The sequence below is a fragment of the Genypterus blacodes genome, unplaced genomic scaffold (assembly GCF_046128005.1).
Source record: "Genypterus blacodes isolate CSIRO-AG114 ecotype Tasmania unplaced genomic scaffold, CSIRO-AGI_Gbla_v1 ptg000019l_1, whole genome shotgun sequence".
Classification (NCBI taxonomy): Eukaryota; Metazoa; Chordata; class Actinopteri; order Ophidiiformes; family Ophidiidae; genus Genypterus; species Genypterus blacodes.
Window position 1 is genome coordinate 2,863,931 of NW_027466832.1, and position 25,857 is coordinate 2,889,787.

General features: G+C 41.4%; 2 protein-coding genes and 1 non-coding gene across 4 annotated transcripts; 1 reads left to right on the forward strand and 2 right to left on the reverse strand.

Moving 5' to 3' along the window:
• Positions 1–6,046: 6,046 nt before the first annotated feature.
• lonp1 (lon peptidase 1, mitochondrial) lies at positions 6,047–19,965 on the reverse strand. The gene is made up of 21 exons (XM_076141615.1): positions 19,405–19,965; positions 18,406–18,494; positions 17,606–17,725; positions 17,168–17,333; positions 16,846–16,959; positions 16,366–16,427; positions 14,944–15,073; positions 14,399–14,482; positions 14,235–14,303; positions 13,732–13,883; positions 11,577–11,715; positions 10,841–11,019; positions 10,573–10,660; positions 10,337–10,459; positions 9,908–10,024; positions 9,493–9,633; positions 8,885–9,050; positions 8,614–8,700; positions 8,299–8,426; positions 8,031–8,195; positions 6,047–7,054 (listed from the first exon to the last, which is right to left on the reverse strand). The coding sequence occupies exons 1-21, from the start codon at positions 19,957–19,959 to the stop codon at positions 6,911–6,913; spliced, it is 3,018 nt and encodes a 1,005-aa protein (XP_075997730.1). The 5' UTR covers positions 19,960–19,965; the 3' UTR covers positions 6,047–6,910.
• Positions 19,966–20,739: 774 nt separating this feature from the next.
• Positions 20,740–24,502, forward strand: dohh (deoxyhypusine hydroxylase/monooxygenase). 2 transcript variants are annotated; one of them, XM_076141633.1, is made up of 6 exons: positions 20,740–20,831; positions 21,188–21,382; positions 21,654–21,821; positions 22,797–22,873; positions 23,593–23,848; positions 24,065–24,502. In XM_076141633.1, the coding sequence occupies exons 2-6, from the start codon at positions 21,277–21,279 to the stop codon at positions 24,373–24,375; spliced, it is 918 nt and encodes a 305-aa protein (XP_075997748.1). In that variant the 5' UTR covers positions 20,740–20,831; positions 21,188–21,276; the 3' UTR covers positions 24,376–24,502. The 2 variants fall into 2 exon arrangements, with proteins under 2 accessions (XP_075997748.1, XP_075997747.1); XM_076141632.1 differs by having other exon boundaries at positions 20,743–20,831; positions 21,158–21,382.
• An 871-nt stretch (positions 24,503–25,373) lies between these two features.
• On the reverse strand, positions 25,374–25,445 carry trnah-gug (transfer RNA histidin (anticodon GUG)). Its single transcript has one exon. It is a non-coding gene; the product is annotated as a tRNA-His (tRNA).
• Between the last annotated feature and the right edge of the window lie 412 nt (positions 25,446–25,857).

The window sequence follows — 25,857 nt, forward strand, 5'->3', positions numbered from 1 at the left end:
CACAAACACATACTGCTCATCATAATCAACAATGTATGCGGAGCAGAACAACCACTCAGTGCCAAAAATCACATCATGCTTCATCAATCATCTGGTTTATAAATCTAACTGATAAACCAGCCAGCTGAAAGCTGTAACCTACTTATTTTTTTTATTTTTTTTATTTTTTTTTTATTGAAGAATGCATTTGACATGACATTGAGCATGCAGTTGTTGGTGATGAATAATTGTGTTCTGTACCGGAGTGATATTAGTGAAGCCACATTGTCAAGGTTCTGTTAGTTGGGTCCATGTGTGTAACACATTGCCATACACAGGTTTTTGTTTTTCACATACAGGGGAGAGAGAAGCAAAGACAGAGAGAAAGAAGAGAACTAAAACCATAAAGAGAACAGGGCTGTGTAATGTCCATGTTGATTAAGACAAATGAATATGAGTGAAATATGTCAGTTTGACCATTGTCCATTTCTTCATTGCCTCTTGTTGGACAGAATGTATTAATTTGTCCATTAGCATTAGATTGTGTTGGGCTACTAAACATGGCAAAGATGTCAATGGAAGAGGAAGCTACAGTATATGCCTGAAACTAGGATACAGGTTTTGCCATAACAAGCATCCGACTGGCAGGGCTCAAGCTCAAAAACAGGGACGTTTGTAAAGCTTTACGAACATACACAAGTACAGAAAAGGAAGTAATGTCAAATCTGTACTTTGTCAAGCAGAAATCTGATTGTGTGTCCTAGTGTGAGACAATTTAATACCTGGTAAACACAACAGACATCCTCCAATCTGGTAGGCCAGAATTTATTAGATCATCATGTTCAAGAGAACAGGCAGTCCCCAGCTTACAAAAAGATCCATTTTTATTTTGAATATAAGTCGGAACACGGGCACAGGTCACATCTAGAGTCAATAAACCAAACACAACGCACACAACAGTGTTTTACCTCTGAACCACTGAAAACATGCAGGGTTTTAAATGTAATTAATTCGGACACAAAGTACTCCGCCCGTTTGTTAGTTAGAACTATTGTATGTATGTAACACATTTTTTTTTTTTAAATAATAGGCTCTACAGAAGTTGGTACGTAAGTACAGGATGTTGGTCAGTCGGGTATTTTTAACCGGGGGACTGCCTGTATAATCAAAAAGACAGTGTCTCATCCCTGCTTCTCTTTTCTATTTTTTACGACTGTAGTCTTAGTGCAAGGTTTGCGTTCCCGTCTAGGTATGTGGGGGACTGATTGCTGGAACACTGACTTCAACTCCTGAACCATCCACACCATTAGTTGATACCTTATGCTAATAGTTGTGTTCTGACAGTGGTAGGGATAGGTTTGCTATTTTGTTAGCTCATTCACTACTGTTTTTACTGGCAAAATAAAGAAATGGTGATAAAACTGCCGACCAGATATTTGTTGAGTTTGCGCGAGAGAAATTTGTGTTGTGTGATAAATAGCGCTTACGATTTCTTGTGACCTGAAGTTCTTTTATCTACCTTTGTAGACACTTATTGGAAGTCGCTTTGGATAAAAGCGTCTGCTAAATGACCGTAATGTAATGTAATGTATTGTAAAATAGTGTCACGTAAAACTTTTAGCAGCTTTGGGAAGCCTCACCTGTAGTTATCTATGATTATGTTTATTTCAAAAAATGTTTGCCATGCAAAGTAATATAATATAAGTGAGCCAAACATTATAGGCCTGACAAAAGCAGCTGTCCCTGTGTGTATTCTATATCAGGGTCTCATAGTATTGACTGTGGCAGTAAAGGGACCAAAGCAGTGAGGGCCAGATGTACTAAGCCTTTTCTGGTCTTAGCCTAGTTTAGGACACAGATATGACATACTCTAAAAAACATGTGTGTTATGTATCAAACAGGCACAAGGGCGGGAGTGCATGCCCACTACATGAGTCATCAAGGTGCATTATAAGCCTGAAAGACACGCTGAGGGAATCCTTGCCACAAGAACCACACAATATTAACTCTCCCAACAAGAAATTGTCAAAACTACAGAATAAGCAGTCATGCAATAACTGCACGATGGGAAAAACTGAAAGACAACCTTGAAACTCCCACACAACATTTAGTCTTCCACTGTCCCTGGTGGTGTTATTATATTACATCTTCTCTTTTCTTCACCTTTTAATGTAATGGCATCCTTTTTTTTTAAATGTTCCAGGTAGTTCTTCTGATGACTCCTGTTGCATAGATTTTATGAGTAATAGACACCCAAATTCAGTTTTTAGCAGCTGAAGTTAAATTGAGTTCCTGTAAAGTAATGTGATATTACATATCGTATCATATATTACTTCATTGATTAGAATTTCTATTTCAACATCACTGAATTGAGATTGTATTTTATTTTCACACATGTAAAATCTCATCTAATCTAATCTGTAAAAAACCGTACAGGTTCTCTGAATAATATATACATATATAACTTGAATTATATATATATAAGTGGATGAATAAAGTATCTATCTATCTATCTATCTATCTATCTATCTATCTATCTATCTATCTATCTATCTATCTATCTATCTATCTATCTATCTATCTATCTTTCTATCTATCTATCTATCTATCTATCTATCTATCTATCTATCTATCTATCTATCTATCTATGTTGAGTGACAGAATATAAGTTCTGTATAACATTTAAGCAGGTTGAGGCAAAGCAACAGTGACAATGGCTGACTGAATGTATGAATGTGCCACCCAGGGATTTAAATTCAGCTTGAGCCCCCAGATAGTCTTCCTGCGTCCCTGCAGGTAGAACGAGTCAACAGAAAAACCATTGCAGTAGGTCCCTGTTATCATCATCATCAACATGCATGTGTATTTTCAGCCTTACAGCATTTCCCAATGATTATAAGGTTATTGTTCAACCTCCGCATGTCATCTCCCTGATGAAGAGAGAAGCAGTGCTGCAGGCCACCTTCAACAGCTGAGCCCACAGTAACAGGAAGCACCAAACAATAACACAGGCACGTAGCTAAATGGTCACCTCTAAGCACGGTTGTGTTAATGTTCATGCATAAACATATGTGTATTGTCCCAGATCAGCAGACGCATAAAGGTCCGTGACATTAGACGGTATTGTGGGTTACAAACCTCACTGAGGCAGGACGGAGGACACTCCCACCGTGATGCACGACGCCTTCTTCTTATTTCTGACACTACGAAAAGATGTATTCCAGTTTAACGTCGGTGCCTCGAATCCAGATTAAAGGCCAGGGGAGAGCGCGGCTGCAGCGGATGGACACAGAGACCCGCGGGCCCGGAGAGAGAGAGAGAGATGAGCGGCGGAACGTCAGGTGGTGTACAGTCCGCTCGAAGGAAAAATACTGACAAAAACCGCTCGAATGTTGTTTTACACATCCATCCAGTATCTGAAATGTCCACTATCCCGGCGCACCGTCACATCCCGGTCACCCACGCTGCTCCACACACCGACGAGTCAAACCCGAAACCCATCAAAGCAAGCTGCTTCCGCCAACCTCGGCACATTACAGGCACGAAGCCTTGGTGTTAGGATGCTCCTAGCCTGTCTGGTACCCTACATTCATATTTTAAATAGGAAATAAATAAATAACCATCAGTGTTTATAGTATTATTATTATTATTATTATTATTACTATTATTATTATTATTATTATTATCATTATTATTATTATTTTATTTATTTTATTTTATTTTTTATTATTATTATTTTTATTATTATTATCATTCTCATTCTCATTCTCATTATTATTATTAATAATATCATTATCATTATTATCATTATTATAATTATTATTATTATTATTATTATTATAGTCGTTGTTGTTGTTGTTGTTGTTTTGATGTTGCAGATTACAGGGAATCGACATAGAGGATCATCTTTGAAGAAACATTGTTAATTTTACCATGTGCAGGTCTGCTAACCAATTCTTCAATTCATTCCAATCAGTCCCCATGCCCACTATTTTAGTTTTTGAAATTATTTTAATAATTCACAGACAATGAAGATAATGGAAATATGTTTGTTAAACATTTTATTTCTGGGTTACGCATGATTGTTGCAGACTGGACCCTCGGGAGATCCATTTGCAAATTGCAAAGTGTTTTTTTAATTGATACCAAATCTTTAAAGTATTGACAACCACAGTGTTTTTGGTGAACTTTGAGATCTTGGTTGGGGGACAGGAGTATATTAAGGTAGCTACAGAAGACGAAGTGCAGCAGGATTGGGTTTCCAGCCTGCACCAGGCTAGGCCAGGGAAGTCTATCCAGTAGTAATTTATTAGTATGAATTGCTGAGTAATAAGATTGGAAGTTTGGTAAGGCGAGACCTCTACTGAACTTACATCTTTGTTATAATGATTTGCAGATCCCTGGAGGCTTTGCACCCCAAATGAAAGCAATGAATTAAACATTTATTTTGTTGACATTGATTTTCCTAATTAAGGAGAGAGGTAGGTTGTTCCATCTCGTCCGCTTGGTGGAGCTGCAACCTTAATGTGGTAATGGGGTAACGTTGACTCTTCCAAAGATTTATTTAAGATTAATTGCTGTAAGTGTCAGAAATGGACAGGACAGCTGGGAGACTACATATATGGTCAGTTACACAGAACAACAAATATCTATGTACAGTGATATTCAACAGCTTTACAGATAACGCCTTCAAAGAGAGTGGCTGTAAAGTAATGACCAGTGGCTCAGACTGATGGTCAGGGCATCCCTGGTGTGTGGCGTGTTCTGAAGTAGTATCATGTGTACAGCCTGTGGTGCTGAGTATAATAATCTCACCTAGCTGATGAATTTGTTTCTGAAGCATAATTGTTTCACTACTGCAAATAAATATTCCCATTCTACCCTCTCAAAGACTTTTTCAGTGTCCAGGGAGTAAATGTTTCATTTGCATGCAACAGGGAGGTTTGGCTACGGTGACATTGACCTTTGCCCTCCTGATAATAACAGCAGCTGTGGTCACAGCAATATCAAGCTGCTTTGATGATCTTGTAGCCTTTACCTTCACCATGCATCTTCTCAGACAGTTCTCCACGTTTCTTTCATTCGTCAACGTTCAGTGTGGTGCACACAATGATACCAAACAGCACAAAGAGAACCTTTTCCCATATAAATAGGCTGAATGACTAATTGGAAGATAGATGAATACTTGTAATATCACTACAATCCAATTATTTAGTATCACCAAAAGGTGTACATTTTTCATTTCTTTAATTAATTAATACTGAGTGTTTTTTATTTCAAGGGTACAAAGACTTTTAGCCACACCTGTAACATTTGAGAGGGCTGGACAGGGCAGCTGGCCACTGTCCATGTTGAGCTAAGCTAGACTAACTGCAAACTATACTGGAAGCACACATGACCATGACATTGTGAGAGTTGTGCAACAGAGCGACAAATATTAAATTCTTGGCTGGAGAGCCAAAAAAAGCCTAATAAGACACTGTAAACTGGAATAACCCTTCAAGGCATGCCAGGGGTCAGCAACCTTTACTGTCAAAAAAAGCTTCTGCTTCTGCCTAGGGCTGTCAAACACAGCCTATTAAGTCTAAAATGATCTATCAACACCACTAATCATTGTAAATCAGCATTCCATAAAATGTTTCACCATGTGACGAGTCTGCAGTGTGCTATAAATGAGTACTTGGTACTTTAACTCTGCATTTCCTTTACAATAACACCATGTTTTGCATTTGTGAACTTCTGGAACTACAATAAAGAAAACATCCAAAAATGATTGTGTTGGGAGAATAGTGAAGTGGAGAAGTTCTGTTATGTTTGGTCCACCTGAGTTCATACAGCTGCACAGCAGTGTCATTCACATCCTCATCACAAGTAACTGAGTCTAATGGAGCTGAGCTGATGTCTTCCATTTATAGGTGATGTTTGTTGCAAGTTTCATGACTGTCTCTCAATCTCGGTTTTGTTTGATATTTTAATAAGATAAACTACACATTTTACAATTAGAGAATATAAATCTCACAACAATAATATATAAATGAATTTAACAATAATTTTTTTGTCAGAGCCACAGGGAGCCGCTGGACATGGGAAAAAGAGCAAATGTCGTCAACCAACTACTAACTGTAGGGAGAAAATAACGGCCAATGACACTCAATGAGAACAGACAGCCAGCAGGGTTGCGGTTCACATAATTTTAACATTTCATATTTGTCAAAGAATATTATGAATTTACATCAGGAATGGGAAACAATACATCAGTCAATAAAGAGTCTCTCTCAGGACCCACAGGAAAAAGAGCTGCTGACATGGGCCGCTGCCAAGCACCAGAGTTGTCTCTCGATTTCTGTTCTGCTCATCTGTCACACCATTCAGGAGATCATCAGGCATGTGTGTGTGTCTGTGTGTCTGTGTGTCCGTCTCAATATTTCCCCACATCTGTCTGCATTAGTTCAGCTCAGGGGTGATGTTGGGACATTTGGAGGCAACATGAAGACTGTCTGCATGTTGACTGGTTATACCATGGACTTTCAGATGATATCAGAATAATTACCATACCATCGTCCTCCAGGACCATGGAAGAGTTATTGAGGCCATGACCAAAGTGACGGTCTGCAAGGAAGTAGTAATCAAGTACTGAGGTGGAGGCAGCGATTTTGGGGCCGCCAGGGTTTGGACAGTCCTGTCTATTTGTTGAGTGACTGGCAGCTGGACCATCACATAACCCTCGAGTAAGATTCAAGTCGCCACTGTTTCTGTGTTGATTGCTGGTGTAAGCATTAAAAGAAACATTTCAAATGGAGAATTTGAAACCACCCAGTTCACATCTCTATACTTGGATATTACTTACTACAACCATGAGAATGGATGTACTGTGTATGTGGCTGTAAATTGTAGAGTCTTGTTCTGACACATTCAGCTCAGCAGTTAAAAGCTACTGGAAGGCGATGGGGTGGATCTGACTGTAGTGATCAACAAAATGGACCTCCAGGCCCTCAGTGATGTAGTCTGCCAAATCAGAGAAGTCCTTCTTGTTCTCAGCTGGCAGGATGATGCAGGTCACGCCCGCACGTCGAGCCTAAAACAAACACACACACAAACTGATAGTGAGAATGATCACATTCATCGTGTTGACAAGGTCTTTTGAGCTGCATTATATTATGCAGAAAAGCACCTGGTAACAAGTTTAATTACATGAGTCAAACCTGCAGCCATGATGACAAAATAAAGTAGAAAAGCGAAATCTTTACTTATCCCGCAACAAAAAGAAAAAACTAAGCTAAAATGGGAGATGGGATTTTCAACAAATGAAAATATTCATACTAATAAACAGCATGATGTCAGAAATATTCACTATTATACAATCAATCAGGACCTAAATAAACAACTACATTAAAAATCTATATCTGTATTTATGATAATACACTGACATTATACTTCATTCCTCTTGCTCTTGAATGCACCCAGTTTGCATTTGCGTCCTGGATGAGCTGCACACCATCATTCTGTCATGAACCTGCCTTCTGTGGCTTAGCTTGTGAGCAGCAGGCAGCACAGTGTTGCACTTACAGCTTATTAGTAGTAACACAACTGACTTATAACCCCTGTGTGGACAATCAGAAGTCACTTTTAAACTGAGTTCAGTCAGATGACACACTGTTTCATATAATTTGTTAAGTATTAATCCCCATGGAAAAGACCAGTAGTTTTGTACGGTTGTGTTCGCATGCTAAAGATCTAGACATTATCCCAATGGTTCATTCATTGCCAGACTTTAGGGGTTTTTGGCTTTCATTTTAGATTAATTTTAGATTCATTTCACTTCACGTCAACTCAGAACTTCCCTAATCACTATATGAGCCAGTATTATGCGCTGTTATTTAGTTATCTTACCATTTTAATACTTTTCCCCATGAGTCAACATGTAGATTGTTTTTATTAGGGCAGATAAACCTGTGAAACCTGTGTCATAACATCATGATAAATAATCCAGACAGACTGCATGGTGGACAGCACTGACTTGTGGAAATGCTCCAATGAGAGTGCATACTTACTGCAATAGTTTTCTCTTTAATTCCTCCCACTGGTAATATTTTTCCAGTCAACGACACCTCACCAGTCATGGCCAAGTTCTGCCGCACCGGACAATTCGTCGCCAGAGACAAAAATGCAGTGACAATCGTGCAGCCAGCACTCGGTCCGTCTTTGGGAGTTGCCCCCTAGAAACAAAATGCAAATGAATGGCTAGTTTATGGACGAACATGTACCGAGTGCAGAGTGTAAAGATAATTGTTCCAATACAGCGTTCCATCACATGGTTACCTCGGGGACATGCAGGTGCAAGTGGGAGTTGACCAGGAAGTGATTTTCTGGTTCCAGGTTCATAAGGAACGCTCGAGCAAAGGTTGATGCTATCTTCGCACTCTCCTTCATGACATCACCCAGCTGACCTGAAGAGACAGAGGAGCAACTGGCTGACCTCAGGTTCATTATAACAATTCTGCTTCTGATATTTCATCTCAAATAAATATCAGACCAAACATATGAGATCTCAGAAAGCCTTGAGTGTTACAGTGTTCGATTTCAACAAACATTCAAAACTACACAATGGCTCAATTCCTCTGCATCCTGACTAACCTGTGACCTCTAGTGACCCCTGCACTTTGGACTCATCCGCTTCGCGTGGACGAGACAATGACGTCTCAATGAACAACGTTGTACCACCTACAAAGACAATGAGATGAAGATTTAGATATTTACTGTGTGTGTGTGTGTGTGTGTGTGTGTGTGTGTGTGTGTGTGTGTGTGTGTGTGTGTGTGTGTGTGTGTGTGTGTGTGTGTGTGTGTGTGTGTGTGTGTGTGTGTGTGTGTGTGTGTGTGTGTGTGTGTGTGTGTGTGTGTGACTCACCCATAGCAGTCCATGCCAGCCCCATGACCACTCCTGGTGGTGTGATGTCATACATTCGATCAACTGTGAACAGTGGTTTGCCAACGTAGTCCTGCAGGTTGTCAGGTACCACTGTTTCCATGGTTTGTTTACCACTGACGATGTTAAACGCCACCTTACGGAAAACCTGAGGACAGACAGACAGGCAGCACTGAATAACTCAAATCACACACACACCCAGCGGTGTCATATGAACTAATACTGTACCTGTGGCATACAGTGGGCTACTGTTACATTTTGGGACACTTGGTTAAAAATGTAATAAATCAACATATATCTTGTATCAAGCCCTTTTAATACCAACTTATTGCCAGTGTTGTGTATCAGGACGCTACCACTCCTCTACCATTTTTAGTAGTTAGACAGAAGCTTAGCTATTTTCAAAACAATGCGACTTGTCTAGAAGCAGAGCTGCTTCTAGTGTCACACTAGGAGCAGCTCTGGTGTGTAATGTCACACTCAGCAGCCAGTTGACAGCCAGCAGCCTCACAGTAAACAGGTGAGATTGAGTAAAGGGATTTCCAAGTCGTGTGAGAGTGTGTGTGTGATTCATTACAATGATGAATTACCTTCTCTACTTGTTTCTGAAGGTTTCTGACCCCTGACTCTCTGCAGTACTGCCTGATGAGCAGATTGAGTGCGTCGGGGGAGATGCTGGCATTTTCCTCAGTCAGACCGCACAAAGAACGAAGCTGGGGGACCAGGTAACGCTGGGAGATCAAAGAGAGAGCCAGAGAGAGAGAGAGAGAGACAGAGAGAGAGAGCCAGAGAGAGAGAGCCAGAGAGACAGAGACAGAGAGAAAGAGACAGATTGAGAAAAAGGTACAAATATGAGGCATGCCACAATGAAATGATGAATACAGAATCACAGTATCGTAGTAGTGTAACACAACAAAGGAAAATTGACACCACCACAATTGACGACTTAAAACTAAAACTAAATGACATTTAAAAAAACCAAACCTAAACAAACAGTTGCCTTACCTCAGCAATGGCCAGTTTCTCCTGAGCCACATATCCAGACACATTAATCATCTCCATCCTGTCCTTGAGTGGCTCTGGGATGGTATCCATTACATTGGCCGTACAGATAAACAGCACCTGATTGGAGGAGACGGAGACTTACATGTGAAAATGGAGCGTGTTGTTTCAATGCAGCACAGTCACTTGTTGCTTAATATTTAAGGATACTGACCATTTATATAGATGGACACTCTCGCCATGAACTCTGATCAAAACTAGGAGATGGCACTTTCACAGAACCACTGCAGCAGTACAGAAGAGCTGAAGCTGTGTGTGTGGATGAGCTTCCCTTTACTGGGTAATCTAAAAGCACCTCTACCACAGAGGTGCAACTTGTTTCTGTGCCGCATAAACATTCTAGCATATACTTGCAAGTATATACACTCCTACCTTTGATAAGTCTACAGGTACGTCGAGGTAGTGGTCGAGAAAGTTTGCATTCTGTTCAGGGTCAAGAAGCTCCAGCAGTGCTGAGGATGGATCGCCTTGGTAACCACGGCCCATCTTATCAACCTGTTAACGGCAGGATGGATAAAGACAGACGCAATATCAATATTGAGTGTATGTCTGCTTTAGCTGTAGATGATGAAGACAGGTTGTACTCATATTGTCAAGTCCATACTAACCTCATCTATCAGCACCAGGGGGTTTTCTGTCTTCGTCTTCTTCAAGCACTGGATAATCTTTCCTGGCATTGCTCCAACATAGGTCCTCCTGAGCACACAAAGAAACAAACACATATGCATATTTGTGTCAGGCTGTAATGTGGAGGAAATGCTGGACAACTTTAGAAGACAGTGTCACAGGATCAAATGTGACTAAAGCATAACATAAAAGTCAAGCCTTTTACTATTCTCACAGCATTGGATCTGTAATCGCAGTAGATCTGCTGACCTGTGGCCTTTAATCTCAGCTACGTCAGTCATGCCTCCCACGCTGAACCTGAAGTACTCTCTGTTGAGGGCTCTGGCTATGGAGCGAGCGATGGACGTCTTCCCCACACCTGGAGGACCGTAGAAACACAAGATCTTCCCCTGGGTGGATCCACGCAGCTGGCTCACTGCTATGAACTCCTGCACACAGAGAAAGAAAGGCTTTCTGTGTGAAATGCATCACAAAGCACTTTTCAAAGGAAGTCCATCCTTAATCAACAGCCACAAAGCAAAACTTACAGTGAATGATAGCATGTGTAAGGACCATCCTGGGCCAAACAACAGATACCAGTGTCTTGACAAAGTGGTTACCGGGAGAAATGTTTGTCATTTACAATTCGACTACCTAATTGATCCGACTCCTTATATAATCTCCACCTCCCCTCTCTATCTGTGCATATCCACGTCATTGCATTATTACTGCATTTCATTGACTTCCAAGTGCTTGCTCATGGGGGAATGTTGGGGCTCTTTAAATGCTTTATGTTTGTTGTGGTTTGGTGCTCTATAAATAAAGTTGAATTGAACTGAATAAACAACAAACAGTATTCCTGAAAATTGGAAGGCTGTGTCGATTACAAAAGGTTTTTTTCAATGTGTGTGTGTGTGTGTGTGTGTGTGTGTGTGTGTGTGTGTGTGTGTGTGTGTGTGTGTGTGTGTGTGTGTGTGTGTGGGCGTGTGTGTGTGTGAGCTCTAACCAGAATGCGTTTTTTGACATCATCCATCCCGTAATGGTCCTCTTCCAGAACCTCTTTGGCAGGGTGCAACTCTAAACTCTCCTGACTGTTGGTCCCCCATGGCATGCTGGTCAGCCAGTCCAGGTAGTTCCGGGTTACACTAAAATACAAAAACATAACTTGTGATCCAAGTCACCAAAAATGATTACTGTTTTTTTAGCTGATTTTCATTAGCTTGTAGATAATATATAAGAGACAGCTGCCACACAGAAAAGAGCAGAGTGTAGTTTGGAGTCAAGTTGAGTCGACTCAATTTCCCAATATCACATATAATGACCCGACCCTGTCCAAAGCTCTCTAGGAAGGCGAGGGAAAAAAAACAGAGAAAACCTTTCTGTATTAAGGTAAAGGATAACGTTAAAGGGTAAGCAGATCGCAGAGGGATCAACTGTAAGTGGGAGCCCTGTAAGTGGACACACCAGTCTTCCCTAGGTGCGAGAAGCAGTAGAGACAGCTCAGGAGCCAAGGAGCTGGAAAAGAGCTGATCTGAACAGCCTCACGGGCCAAGCCCTGAACTAAAGCTGTGTTGGCAAAGCACTGGGCACAGATCCTTCAACATTTTGGCAGAGAGACAGTGGCCAAGGAAACTGTGGGCGCTATTAAGGACCAACGGGGTAGGACGTGTGCTCGAGTCTCCCGCAGTATTTAATCTTAAATGCTTTTTATCTGTGTTTACTTATCAGCTTTTTCCGACACTTTGTTTGACTAAAGATTTCCCAACAAATTCTGCACCAGAAGCTCACTCAGCTGCATGCTACAGTCAGTCAAGTTAGAGAACAAGTACAAAGATCTAGCAGCCAATGCGCCTCGCAACAACATAAGAATCATTGGCATACCCGTGGAAACTGGTATGCCAGAAACTGCTGTGGGAGTCGCTTCAAGCATTCCTTAGAGGTCAAATCATTTCCAATTCCAAAAAACCCAGTCGATATCACCTCCCTCGGCCAACAGTGTGCATGTGCTCCCTTCAATCTCACCTCCACTAATGTTGCTGAGCATTGACTACTACAAACCTGAGCTACTTATGAACAAGGCGATAAAGCCAGCCCCATATTTGCATGACGATCCACCTCCCGTCTGATACCCTTAATCTGTATTAATGCTAACACTACCACTAGTGACCTCTCCACTACTCCTCCCTTAACAAGTCCGAATTTCCTACGGACACCACAGGGATGAATCAGTTCCTTGCTGATATCAAATTCCCAAACATTAAGGAAGCCACTGCTACAGCTGTGGATTCTTCACTTACCTTTGAAGAATTACACGCTTCAAAGAATTCAAGAGCTATGCAGTCTGATAAAGCTCCAGGCCCTGATGGATTTCCTAAAGAGTTCTTTAAGAAACTCATTATCAAACTTCTCTTCTACTCCTGTCGATGTGTAGTGAATCCCAAGAGAAAGGCTCACTTGCCCCCACTCTAATTCAAGCTTCAATAGCCGTTCTCTTATGAAAAGAGAAAGACCCCACTGCCTGTGGCTCATATGTGGCAGAAGTTTTGGCCAAAACCATTGCTCCTCGCTTGGAAAGTGTTTTGCCTAGTATTATTTTAAAGGAACAAAATGGATTCATTAATGGTCAGACACTGTTTTTCAACACTCTTATATTATTATTCACTCCACTTACTCAATCCCGATTGTAATTTCCCAGGATTACTGCCCCAGGTTACACAACTTCTGCTCTGTTTACTTTAACATAGTGTATGCCAGGGGTGCCCAATACATCGATCAATGTGGGTAGATTGCATGGCGTTGAAAAAAAAAAGTTAGCCTTCCGTTAAAAGTTAGCCGACACCGGCAAGTGCACAGTTAACGGCATCGTACTGCAGTACTTACCGGCACCGGCGCACTCGGCGATAGGCTTACTTTTGTTTGCGCTGCACACACTTTATTTCAATAAAATCTGTTGTTAAAAGTTTTTTTTTTTTTTTGAATGCAGTATCATAAAATTCATTGGATTGGATTCACTGTAAACTAGTTTTACCAATACGGCTGAACAATGTGACTGAAAGGTACATTGCATTACATTACACCTGTATGCAACAAACAGTGAGCTGCTTAACTAAGCTAAGGAGGTCAACATGGTACAGAAAAGTAAAAAAAAACATTCAACCTACTTGAATTCTGAGGAGTGATTGTCCAACAGTCCAAGTTTGTTGAGTTCTTCATTGATGACATCCATGATGTGTTGAGGGACAGTTCTGTCTTTAAGTCTCTCTCTAAACTTCTCCTCGATAGCTTCTTTGTCTTCCTTCTCCAAACCAAGTTCCTGGTAGTCACAGCAAAACAAAAGCGTTCGCAAGCCTCTCAAAGCTCAAAGCTATACGACAGGTGTTATGGGATGTAACAACACACTGCCTGTGATAGTGATTTCAAAATCATTACTGACTAGATTTGTCAAATTTGTGTGACTGAAGCTGTAAAAGCAAAAAAGTGCATCAACTGTGTGTGATGAAAAGGAGGAGGATAGAACACCAAATAAATAATAATAACGAAACTATAACAATGACTATTAGTAGTGGTATGATCATTATTATTATTATCGTTTCTTCACTTCTTTTGCTTGCCCCACGTAAAGGAGAGACTGTGTTGCGGACTGATCACATCATGTTTCCTATACCTTCTTAATGATCTTGAGTTGTTCCTGTAGCAGGTACTTTCTGTGAGTCTGTTTGATCTTCTCTTCCACCTGCAGCAGGGTGAGGAGACGCATGAATGAGTCAAGACGCAAAGCGAAGCAGTTTGGTATTTTGTGTGGCTTGTGTGAAGATGTGGAGGTCTGACCTCTCTGCCCAGCCTCTGCTGCAGTTTACTCAGCTCATACTCCTTCTTCAGCAGAGACAGAGCCTTGTACAGACGCTTTGGGATCTACAGACACAGACAGACACACAGACATGTTAACACTCTTATAATCATCAACGGTTTTAGAGGTCAGGGTGTTGATTTGATCCTATTGAGCCTTTCAGTGTAACATTAGCCATTCAGCATCAAGTTGAAAAGTTTGGAGTTTGACATTAAACCACTATTGTTAACTATTATATCGGTTGCTTATGATTTTTGGAGATGAAAATGTGTTTATCAGCTTGGTTAGAAGACAGATAATTGTTTTGGTTGTGTCTAATCTGACCTTTTTTAAGTCACCTGATTTGGTAATGTTATCTGTGGCACTGACCAAACTACACAAGTTCTGCTTTTACACAAATTCAAAAAACTGAATTTTCCTTATTCATTCAATTATTCATCACCATCAACAAATGCTAATGCTTGTCTGGTTGGTTTGTATTTAGAGTTTCTCTCTATGCCAAGTTCAGAACAGGAAAGCTACGCACATTTGTCTCCTCCAGCACGTCCTGTAGCTCGTGGGACTCTGCTCCTGTCAAAGCTGCTCCCATGTCACTGAGGTAGATTGGATTATCGACCACTCTCTGTCCGGCCTGCATCATCTGGAGGACTGACTCTCTGGTACACGCACAGACACACACACATACAAGTATAAAGCTATATACATGTATATTTAAATAGAATATGATCAAAATGTAGCAGGCTTAAGGTGCCCTGAAACATATGAGTGATCTATTTTGTCCACTTAAACACATAAATCATTCATATGAAAACAAGGCCTTCTGCAGCATCTCACGACACAAGTGTATGTAATTACCCATCAGTGTTGACAATATGGCCACTAGTGAAAAATTACTTGAATAAAGGAAACCTAATTATCTTGTCCTCTATGTTGCCCTGTGTTGTAGTCTCCACTAGACACTGCATGGGGTGAAACACTCATTTCAAAAGTGAAATATGGTCTAATTCTTCTTCTAAAAAAGTGCTACATGTCATACATATGTCAGCATCTTTGATTTAAGAGAAATATGGAGTTTGAGACATCGGGCTTTGACCAATTACAGCATTCAGCCATCACTCACAATGACAGTGAGCTTGATAATGGATTGCTGATCTGGACAGAGTGATACATAGTCTGTGAAATGGCAGCAAAATTTTTACGCTGTATTTGAGTGCTCATCATTAAAAGGTCGATTCTAAGTGGTACATACATCTTCAGTGTGTTGAAGGGCACATGGAGGTATAAACATGGAGGTGCACAAAATCGTAACACTGCTTTTGTTCCTTTACATATACAAATTCATTAAATTGTTCCATAGCAACTTCCAAGCATTCGGACAGAGGATTATAGCTATGAAGCAACAACCGCAATTTATTGTCAGCAGGTGATACCAGGATAACCCTTTCAAAACAGTGTTTGTACTCTATCCCCATTGTTCCAAGCTCAACAGTACTGGCTGGTACGTTTCTGTGCAGCTGGTTTGATTCTTAAGCTCCCAAGTCAAAATGAATGGGATGAAATAGGGCAAAATTACAAGGCTGTACAACTTGTAAAATCCCTGATATTTTGAGCACTATAAACTCTTTGTGTACTCACAAATTCCTGGTTTTATTTACATCTTAAGTGCATTTGTATTTAGTTATTTGTGAAATTGTAGCTTAGCAGTTTGCTGTTGCTGCAGCTCAACCACTTAGCTAATGATAATAACCTCGGTTCAAAGAGTTGCAGCTGAACTAAACTAAACAATCTTGCCCATAAGAGGGAGTGTTTGAGTGTTAGCAACCAGCCTTGCACCTGGTGCATGTTTGGAACACTGACCAACATAAGCAAGTTCTGTATGAAGAGGGAGACATTTCCGTTCCTTGTGATTTATTTGACCAGTAATCCTTTTAAGAGATAAGAGACTGACCTGTAAAGGGGGTTTAGAGCAATGATGTCTCTAATGGTCTTCACGATCTCCGCTGTCAGTGCCTGCAAAACACATGTACGAATAAACACAGGTTTCCACAGACACAGAGTACAGTGAAAGTCTAAAGTAAACTTCCCTCCTGTAAAGATGAGGACACTGCATGACATCAGACTGCACCTGATGTACCTGTTGTACATCAGAGTCCACTACCACAAAGCACTCAAAAAGCTCATACATTCTCCTGTAAAATGATTGATTACAGACTGTGACTAAATCCATGTTGTTGTGCCATCATGGACCAAATACTATTCTATTTTTTCAGTATGGCTCAACACTGATATGGATTACATGTCAATCTAATCGCAGCTGAACAGTGTGTTGTGTCAGGTTATGTCAAATAGGCAACGTCAAAGGAGAACAGTAAAGAATCTAGTTTTCGAACAGTGCGATTGAAATCTTTGTGGTGTGCTTCACATGTACCTTAACCTCCTCTGTCACGGTAAATTGCTCGTGCTGAATGTTGTCTACTTCCACCATCAGGATGTCAGGGGAGGGCAGCGGCTGGAGCTCTGGACTCAGGTCTGCTACTGTAATCTGGCATGAAATAAAAAAATATCAACAAAAACATTCCACCACTACTCTTTGTGAGGATCATGGACAAAAAGAAAGGTAGAGTGAGAGAGAGAAAATCATTGCATTTCATATCATTGTTTCTTTACTTCTAACTGTCCTCCCTGTCTGTCTGTCAGTCAGTGTGTGTGCTTGGCTGTGTGAATTGAGATAAGGAATTGTCTCTACAAACCTTTTCCTCCAGCTGCTCTGTCGTTGTACTTGGCTGGTCCTTGGGGGTGCGTCTGGTTTTGCGTCTGGGCAGAGGTGGAGGTTTTGGTGGGGACTCAGACTCCGACCCTTCAGGAGATGCTGCCACCTCCTCAGGCTCCACTTCCAGCTGTTTTGTGATCCGGATCCTGGACGGAGCAGAGCAAACAATGGATACCAGTGTTCGACAAAGTCAGCCACCAGCAATCTCAAATAATTGCTGGATTTCTATATTGGTTTGTTTGGGTATACTTCAAATATATTGATAAAATAAACCTATCAACCTACCATGAATAAGTGTATTCATGTTAATGTTAACCCAAATCAAACTCATCATATTTCACACACAGCGGACTTGCCTGTATCCTTTACGCACTTGTTTCAATGGAACTAAGGGGAGAAGATATTTTCCTGGGCTAACCTGCGGTGTCCCATGACAATCATCCTCAGCTTGTCCCCCAGGTCCTGCATCTCATGAATCTGTACAAAGGTCCCTGTAGAGTAGACGGCATCAAGAGACTCCACCACATCCGACTCATTACTGCAGAGAGACAGAGGCAGTCAACACGACTGTACACAGAGAAAACATCTGATTCCGCAGAGAGACATGGGCAGTAATAAAGAACAGAGGTGTCCTCAGACTGTCACCAGGGCTTAAAGCAAGGAAGAATGTTGTGCCTGAAATGCTGATACATGTGAGAGGAGGAGGGGGAGGTGCAGTTTGGATTCAATGATAACTTAAAATGATGATTTTTGTCAAAACAACACCCCAATCATATTTCCTTATCTTACATAATTTAAGTAGTCAGTTAGTTAGTTATCTATAAAAATAATGAATTTGGGAAGACCTGCACACATGTTTTTTCCAAACTTGTTCCAAACTTCTCCCATTTCAAAGTTATTGGGACCTCTGTGCTCTTGGGAACACTGAAAACAGACCCTGATCCAGTGGTTCCCAAACTTTTTCTGCAGGGCCCCCCAATTTATAGATAATTTCTGCTTTCTTCACATTTTCTGTCTTGTTGCCCCCCCTCACATAGACACAAACAACTACTCACTCTCACATTCACACATACGGACAATTTAGAATCACCTAATTAACCTGCATGTTTTTGGACTGTGGGAGACATGTCTTTACCACAAACATGGCTGAAAAATATGTGATTTCAGTTAAATCAATTTAATGTCCACTCCATAATCAAGGCCTCCAAAAATACTTACTTATCATCTCTCTTGAGGAAGACTCCAGCGTATGGCTGAGCCAGGCGAACCTTCCTCCTTAACAGCTCCATCAGTGCTTTGTTCTTTACCTTTAGAGGCAGACAGAAAAATTACATAAACTGATGTTAATTCCACCTCACAACACAAATCTAGCAATGAAAATAATGTCTAAATTTGTTCTGAGACTTGCGCTACAGGACAGGTCCATTAAAATGGGAACATGAACGTGCTCAGCGACTGTGGGCATCAGAAAATGTCATAGTTACCTAGAAGCTCCTCTAAACCGCTCTCTCTTTCTCGGAAGTGCTAGAAGTACAGACTTACCACCCATCCAACACCAGCATCACCAAACTAAACTTATGAAAAGTAACGATATGTAATTAAAAAAATACTCTTATCTTTCTTAAACTTTTGTGGCTGAGAAAAGCTCCTCTCCCGAAACTGTTTTCCTACTCATATTCTGACAACAAAGGGCAAGGAGGAGCCAATTGTATCACTTGACACAAAATGTAGAGAGACTGGGAACAGTAGCAACATGAGAAGGTTTTGACAAGTCATCAATCAGAAACATGCTAGAATAATTCATTGTTTTATTTAGTTTTAAGGTAAGTAGTTAGTGTATGTCAAGATGTGTGTCTAGCTAGCACAGTTCTCATCGTTCTGTCATAGCTGATAGGACTGGGGACAAGTTGCAACAAGTTGTTGGAACTGTCCCCAAGCTAAGCAGCTACATCAGAACAAACCACACAACAGTATTTTCAATTCAATTCAACTTTATTTATATAGCAAATCAGAACAAACGTTATCTTCAGGCACTTTACAAATAAAGTATACATTCATACATATCGACAAGTAAAGATATCACTTCAGTTTCTATATGTTTTGTCAATTAAGCAACAGTATGACGAGCAAACACCGTTAGATAACTGGATGCAAAGATCCACACGCCACTGAACTGTAACGCTCTCGTAACGTCATTACGTCAGCCCCCTCTCTCACCTCTATGATCTTGATGAAGCGGGGGAACACGGGGTTCCTGTTGACAGCGATGAGCGGGACGTTGGGGAACACCTCAGGTACCATCATAGGGGTGAGCGCCGTCATCTGCGCTCCGTTGTACGACCCTCTCCCGTCTCCCCCCGACTCCTCTCCTCCAGAACCAGCACTCTCTCCGCCGTCCTCCCCGGAGAACCCCGCTGCCCCGCTGGACCGGTTTGAAAAAGCTCTGTCTAGAATGAAGTTAGAGCGGTAGGAGGGAACCAAGAGTTCTGTTTCCCCACTTAACGCTGCCCCGACCCGCATCCATCGGCGCGACCTGCCGGTGACCCTACAGGACCCTGTCGTCGCTGTGTTACTGCATGTTCTCTGTAAGATCCCGGTAGTGGTGTAGCGACGTGAGGGCGAAATGCGGAGGAGGGCAGGTGTATCGGTGACGGAGACGTGGCTGCTGCCGGGTCTCAATGAACCGGCACACTTAAGCCTGCCAAAAAGAGCAGAACTTCTGCTCATCTGTCCGGCTGCCATCAGAATCTTCATGCAGGCAGCCATGTTCATTTTGGAGCGTTCTGTAAGCATGTGAGCATTTTCCGTCAACTTCTGATGACGTCTCAACGCCTGCGCAAGGTTTTAAAGGGATACTGACATGTTACATCATCCATCCTCTTGTCTCCAATACATTTCTCAAGGTGAATAGAATCCCCCTCTGCATTTTACTGATAATTTTTAGATTGTTGAGCTCCTTCCCTTCTGAAAGTCTTTCGAAACCGAATGTTTAATACAAAAAATGCCCTCCCTCTTACTCTTACCAAGGTATTTTGTAAAAAACAAATGTATAACTTATAACTAGTAAATGAGAGTCGCTATGACTTTATAATTAGCATCATATATGCCTACTTTACAATAACTATACAGTGCATGATTAGTGTTAACCCAAAGACTGTGTTAAGAAGACCAGCATGCTTTGATATTGCGGAGGAAATATCAGGTTCTGAGTGGAAGGAAGACAAAGGGGGTAGAAAGCATTTTCTGTGCAGGAATTTGTTAAAAGGGAAAGAGTTTGTTTTGTTTGCAACAGAAAGGATGGAGTCACTCTTAACTATATAAGTCATCAGTAGCATGAAGTCAGGAGGCAGTGCAGCATGTTTTGTTTCTCTGTAGCATATACAGCAAAGAGGCACCAACTGTTTGTGAAACTCAGACCTCAGACCTTAATTCTTGTTTATTTTTTAAGCAATAAGCCATTTTGACGTTTTGCTTGTTATCTGCCTTCCCCTGGCATGTTCAGTCCTGACGGCGTTAAACAGTAGATGGCAGCATAGTGCTACGCAGCGTGCAGCCTGCAGGAAATCCAACAGAAGAAGAAGAAGAAGCAGACACACCGATGTGGTGGCGTAACGCTCGAGGTGCTGCTACATTGAACGCTTCATGTAAGTATGACAAAAAAGTTGACGACCTGATAACGTGTTTATGTGTTGCGTGTTAGCAGATTAACATTCTAAATGAATTGTGTATCGATTGTTCGGTATATTGACTCAGTCGGAGTAACAGAAATGTTCGATTTAGCTACTTAGCTCGTTGTTAGCGTTGCTTTTAAAAGTAACACCGCACGTTCTCGACAGCGTCAAACATAACTGTTTATTTTGGCCTTAATGTATCTAAACATGAGTATGGTTGGGAAATTGAGTATTTTTCTCCACAGAATATGTGTAAACTCAAGACAACTCTCCAACTTCCATGAATGTTTAACTTGCAGATCCTGTTTACCTGTTTACTGAATTTGTAGACAAACGTGTCAGAGACCTTCAGCGGGAGCTCGCCTCAGCGGTGACCTGAAAGATCTTACAAGAACAGAAGAGTAGAAAAGGAGCAAATATGGCGAACGCTGAGCAGGTCTCGGCAATAGGTCAGCTTCTGGTGGACCCAGGACAGGACCTGAGTCGCCGCTTCAGAGCTTTATTCACTCTCAGGAATCTTGGAGGTACGCATAACCATTTTAAGCATCACAGCCTTTCAGTTGAAAATGGGATATCGAATTTATTGCGCTGTATTTCCTGCTAGAGAAGTTCCTATCCTAGAATTTAAGGATGTTTAGGTAACATGCCACACCCTATTTGACACTGCTGGTAATGCCTCCCTAGTCATTGTAGATGTCTTCAAACATTCTTTGTGCTTTATGCTTGTAATAGGACTCGTACGTGCGTAATGTACGAGTTTGGTCTGATGAGGTTGGTGTTTAACCTGTATCCTAGGTGCTGAAGCCATAGACTGGATCAGTAAAGCATTCAGTGATAAGTCGGCCCTGCTGAAGCATGAACTGGCCTACTGCTTGGGACAGATGCAGGACAGGCGGGCCATCCCCACCCTGACCACTGTACTCAAAGACATTCAGCAAGAACCCATGGTCAGACACGAAGCAGGTAAACATGTACGTAGATTCACTCAAATCCCCTTGGGAGTCTCTACAACACAGTTAAGGCTGTTAAGGCCTTGTCAAGTCAACTCTATTTGCCCGATATCACACCTGTTGTGTTGTTACTATTCTGTCTGTAGATTGGCTTTGTTTTGACTTTTTTCCGCCGCAGCTTGTTCTCCAGTTGTGTGCATGCTTCCTCCTGTTGCAGCCTTCTTAGTTGGCGCACGGTTATGCAAACCGACGTATTTACGTAGTCGATATTCAATGTAGTTAAATATTATTAGGACTAATTTGGTCCCAGGTTTCCCATCTATAACAAACCCTCAACAATAATGCGCTAATGTTCTGTTTATATTTGCTCTAATCTGTTTGTTTACCATTTACTGTGAGTTCCTGGGAAATGAGACGTATAAAGTTGCATATGGGCTAAATAGGAACATTAAATGATCATTATATGATAATAACGTAATTTGATGCTTAGCTTTCCATCTATTGGTTACAGCCGGGGTGTCCAAACTTTTTTCACTGAGGGCCGCATACAGAAAAATATACAAAGGGTTTGGCCACTCATTAGAGGCGGAGTATATTGCCTCACATCTAGTGTATTAAAGTTAGCAAAATTAATGGAATGTAGGTAAAGTATGCCTGACAATTTAATAACCTTAAAGAAAAAAACCATACATCACAGCTTTCCATTAATGCGTTTTCATTTATTTTCATTTGGACTACCTTGGGTTACAAGGTAAGATGTTGCAGTGCTGCAATATTTATGAGCTAAGCTGCTGCAAAGGTAGGGGAACAAATATGTGACAGACTCGCACAGACTTCCTTCTCCTCCTGGCTTCTTAAAGGTATCCTGTTTCTGAGTGCTGCTGCAGCACTGAAATACAACACAGTTTCATTGAATACTGAATGTTGCAAAATGCAGTACCATACCAAATTACCAATTGTCTTTCTGTCTCACTCTGTGTTTGTGCAGGTGAGGCCCTGGGAGCCATTGGTGATCTGCTGGTTTTGGACCTACTGAAGGAATACAGTAAGGATCCAGTCATAGAGGTGAGAACCTTACCTTCTGTCTGGAGTTACTGGCTATTTGCTCCAAATGATGGACCCATAAAATGTGTTCCTGTTCCAGCCCACGAGGCACCAAAGCAGCCACAAACCTTCAAGCTCTCTCTACCATGTTTCACACTTCACTTAGTGTTGTGTATTTCTGCCAAAAAGTAAAACCTTTTTCTCATTAGTGGACAGAATATTGACCCAGGCGCCATTCATCATCTAAATGGTCTTTCCCGAAACATGAAGCTTTCTGATTTTTTCCAGATCACTATCTTTTAAACTATCAGTTATGAATGTGTCATTGTTGAGGGGGAAAACAATTCTTTATAATTATTCCATGTTGTCCTTTTTGACCCAACATCTGTTTTTTTTTTATCAAGTCGCCCCAAAACAGAATGCTTGCAATTCCAATTTGCTCATTACCTAAACATATTCTCATATCATTCTGGCATAGACACATCCTTTCAGAAATGTACAGTGATTCTAAGGTTGAATGAGAAAAAGACTCGTTTTTGCACCTTGCAACCTGTTTTTCATAGTAAATATAATCACAAAAATGAAGTAGCATGTTGAAATCCAGGATTTATTGCACCCATGAACATTATCACACATGGCTGCTGTTTTCTCTGTGTGCAATCATACAGCAGAATTAAGAGTCACACACGTACCTTTTAAAAATGTTTGTGACTGCCTTACATTTCTCTCTCATCCTCTAGGTGGCAGAAACATGTCAGTTGGCTGTTCGCCGGTTAGAGTGGCTGCAGAGTGGAGGAGAGAAACATGAAGTAGATGGAGCTTCAGATGGGAACCCCTATTGTTCTGTAGACCCGGCCCCTCCCGCAGCAAAGAAGAGCGTGTCAGAGCTTCGCACCATTCTGTTGGACGAGAGTCTGCAACTCTTCGAACGCTACCGGGCCATGTTTGCACTGCGTAACATGGGCAGTGAGGAAGCAGTGCTGGCACTGGGAGACGGTAGGGAATCACTCTGTTTCCTCTCAGGCTGAGTGCGCTACAATTTTGTGCTTCACCACCATCATGAATAAAAGCATAGAATGTTTTTTAAAACTTTTAGTTCAAGGTCCTCAGAGAAAATGTAGATATTGTTTGCAGCCTTATGCTCATTTCTCGGTGAAGTGGCACTGTAGCAACATTAGCTTGTCTGATTTGTTCTCCCACTGTTTTGTGCAGGCCTGCAGTGCTCCAGTGCTCTGTTTCGTCATGAGATTGGTTATGTCCTGGGTCAGCTACAACACCCAGCAGCAGTCCCAGCCCTGCGTGCTGCTCTGGAGCGCTCCGGGGAAAACCCCATGGTTCGGCACGAAGCTGCTGAAGCTCTGGGCTCCATAGGCAAAGAAGAGTGCCTGGCTGTGCTTCAGCGCTATAGAGAAGATGAGGAACGTGTTGTCAAGGAGAGCTGTGAAGTGGCTCTGGATATGCTGGAGTATGAAAACAGTGACCAGTTTCAGTATGCAGATGGACTGGTCAGGTTACAGGGTTAGTCACTGTTACAACTGAAATAAATATTGCAAGGTTTTCCTTCAGAGACTTTTATCTGACCATTTTGAGTGTAAACAGCTTTATAAATGAATGCTAAATCAATAAAATTACACTTATTTATGTTTGAGATGAAAATTGTCTTTGAAACAAGTTTGTACTCGTTTATGAAAGAGTGATTATGGAATCTTTTGAGGGGAGATCAGAAACTGCTGCTGTTCCTCTCCTCTCCTTATCGTAGAGTAGCTCTGCTCTGACAAATCAATGAGACGACTGCAGGTCGGGTTCCTTTGGTCTTAAAGCTTATTGTGTTCTCCGCAGTGGAACCTTGATAAATAAGTAGTTCAATAGAATTGAGATGAGACAGGCTTTGTTCTACCTCAAGTCACTGTCTTGTTTAAGAAATGTCGAGGTCAGTCAGCTTCTCTGTCGTAAATAGAAAGTACTTTGGTACTGCAGCAACCCTCATTGAATTAAATTCAAATCTTATGTATTTATGGTATGGGTTCACATTTTAATCTGGCAGATTTTGTTAGATTTGCTCTGGAATGGAAAGAACACAGATGGGTAAGATTGACTTTTGTGCCTGGCATATACCCGGCAGCACATTCAAGCGGAATGATGCTGTTACCAAAGGTCACAGGCTCAGTTTGTAGCATGATATATAATCCCCATAGACTGCTAGATACTAAAATACTTTTTTAATTGTTTTCATGCAATCCACAGCAAATCGCAGGCAATTGAAATTTATCTTGCACCCTCATATCACACACACACAAACGCATGCATTACAGAGGGGGTGCAGGGCAGCCATTATACGGCGCCCATTGAGCAGTTGAGGGTTCGGTGCTTTGCTCACATGCACCTCGGCAGTGCTCTGGAGGCAGACTGGTAACTCACCAGCTACCAGTCCACTTACTTGGTTCATACGGGACTCGTACTGGCAACTCTCCAATTCCCAAGCTGAATCCCTATGTACTGAGCTACTGCCGCATCTAAAATGTGCCGTGACCCGGATTCGAACCGGGGTTGCTGCGGCCACAACGCAGAGTACTAACCACTATACGATCACGGCGTGTTGAGATCTACATTGATATAGATGGACTAATCTACATTGCCTTTCATACCCGGTGTAGGAGTGTTTGGGCTTTGGTGTCATTTGCACAACAAACCCGTCTGAATTGTCTCAAGACTCAATAGACTCAAGACTCAATTCTGTCTACAGATTGTCTATGTCAACATCTTTACAAATCACAAGAATCATGTTTATTAAGTGATTTGACAGGGAGAAATGTGCATCTCTAACTCATCAACTTCCTGGCATCTTAATCTGCCCTGTGAGCAATGCTGATACAATATATTAACTGACATAAGCAGTTATTTAGGGTCTCCATTAAAACATTTTTTGAAAAAATTTGAACGCACCTGACTTCTCAATCTTATATATCTTATATATATAATCTTATATATTCAGGCATGGGTCTGTT

Coding starts and splice junctions, on each gene's coding strand:
- lonp1 (XM_076141615.1), bottom strand. CDS start 19,959: ATGAACATGGCTGCCTGCATGAAGATTCTGATGGCAGCCGGACAGATG. Junction 15,074..16,365: donor GCTCTAAACCCCCTTTACAG/GTCAGTCTCTTA, acceptor TGCGTGTACCAG/AGAGTCAGTCCTCCAGATGA. Junction 13,884..14,234: donor AACTCAAGATCATTAAGAAG/GTATAGGAAACA, acceptor TGTGACTACCAG/GAACTTGGTTTGGAGAAGGA.
- dohh (XM_076141633.1), top strand. CDS start 21,277: ATGGCGAACGCTGAGCAGGTCTCGGCAATAGGTCAGCTTCTGGTGGAC. Junction 21,383..21,653: donor CACTCTCAGGAATCTTGGAG/GTACGCATAACC, acceptor CCTGTATCCTAG/GTGCTGAAGCCATAGACTGG. Junction 23,849..24,064: donor AGTGCTGGCACTGGGAGACG/GTAGGGAATCAC, acceptor TGTTTTGTGCAG/GCCTGCAGTGCTCCAGTGCT.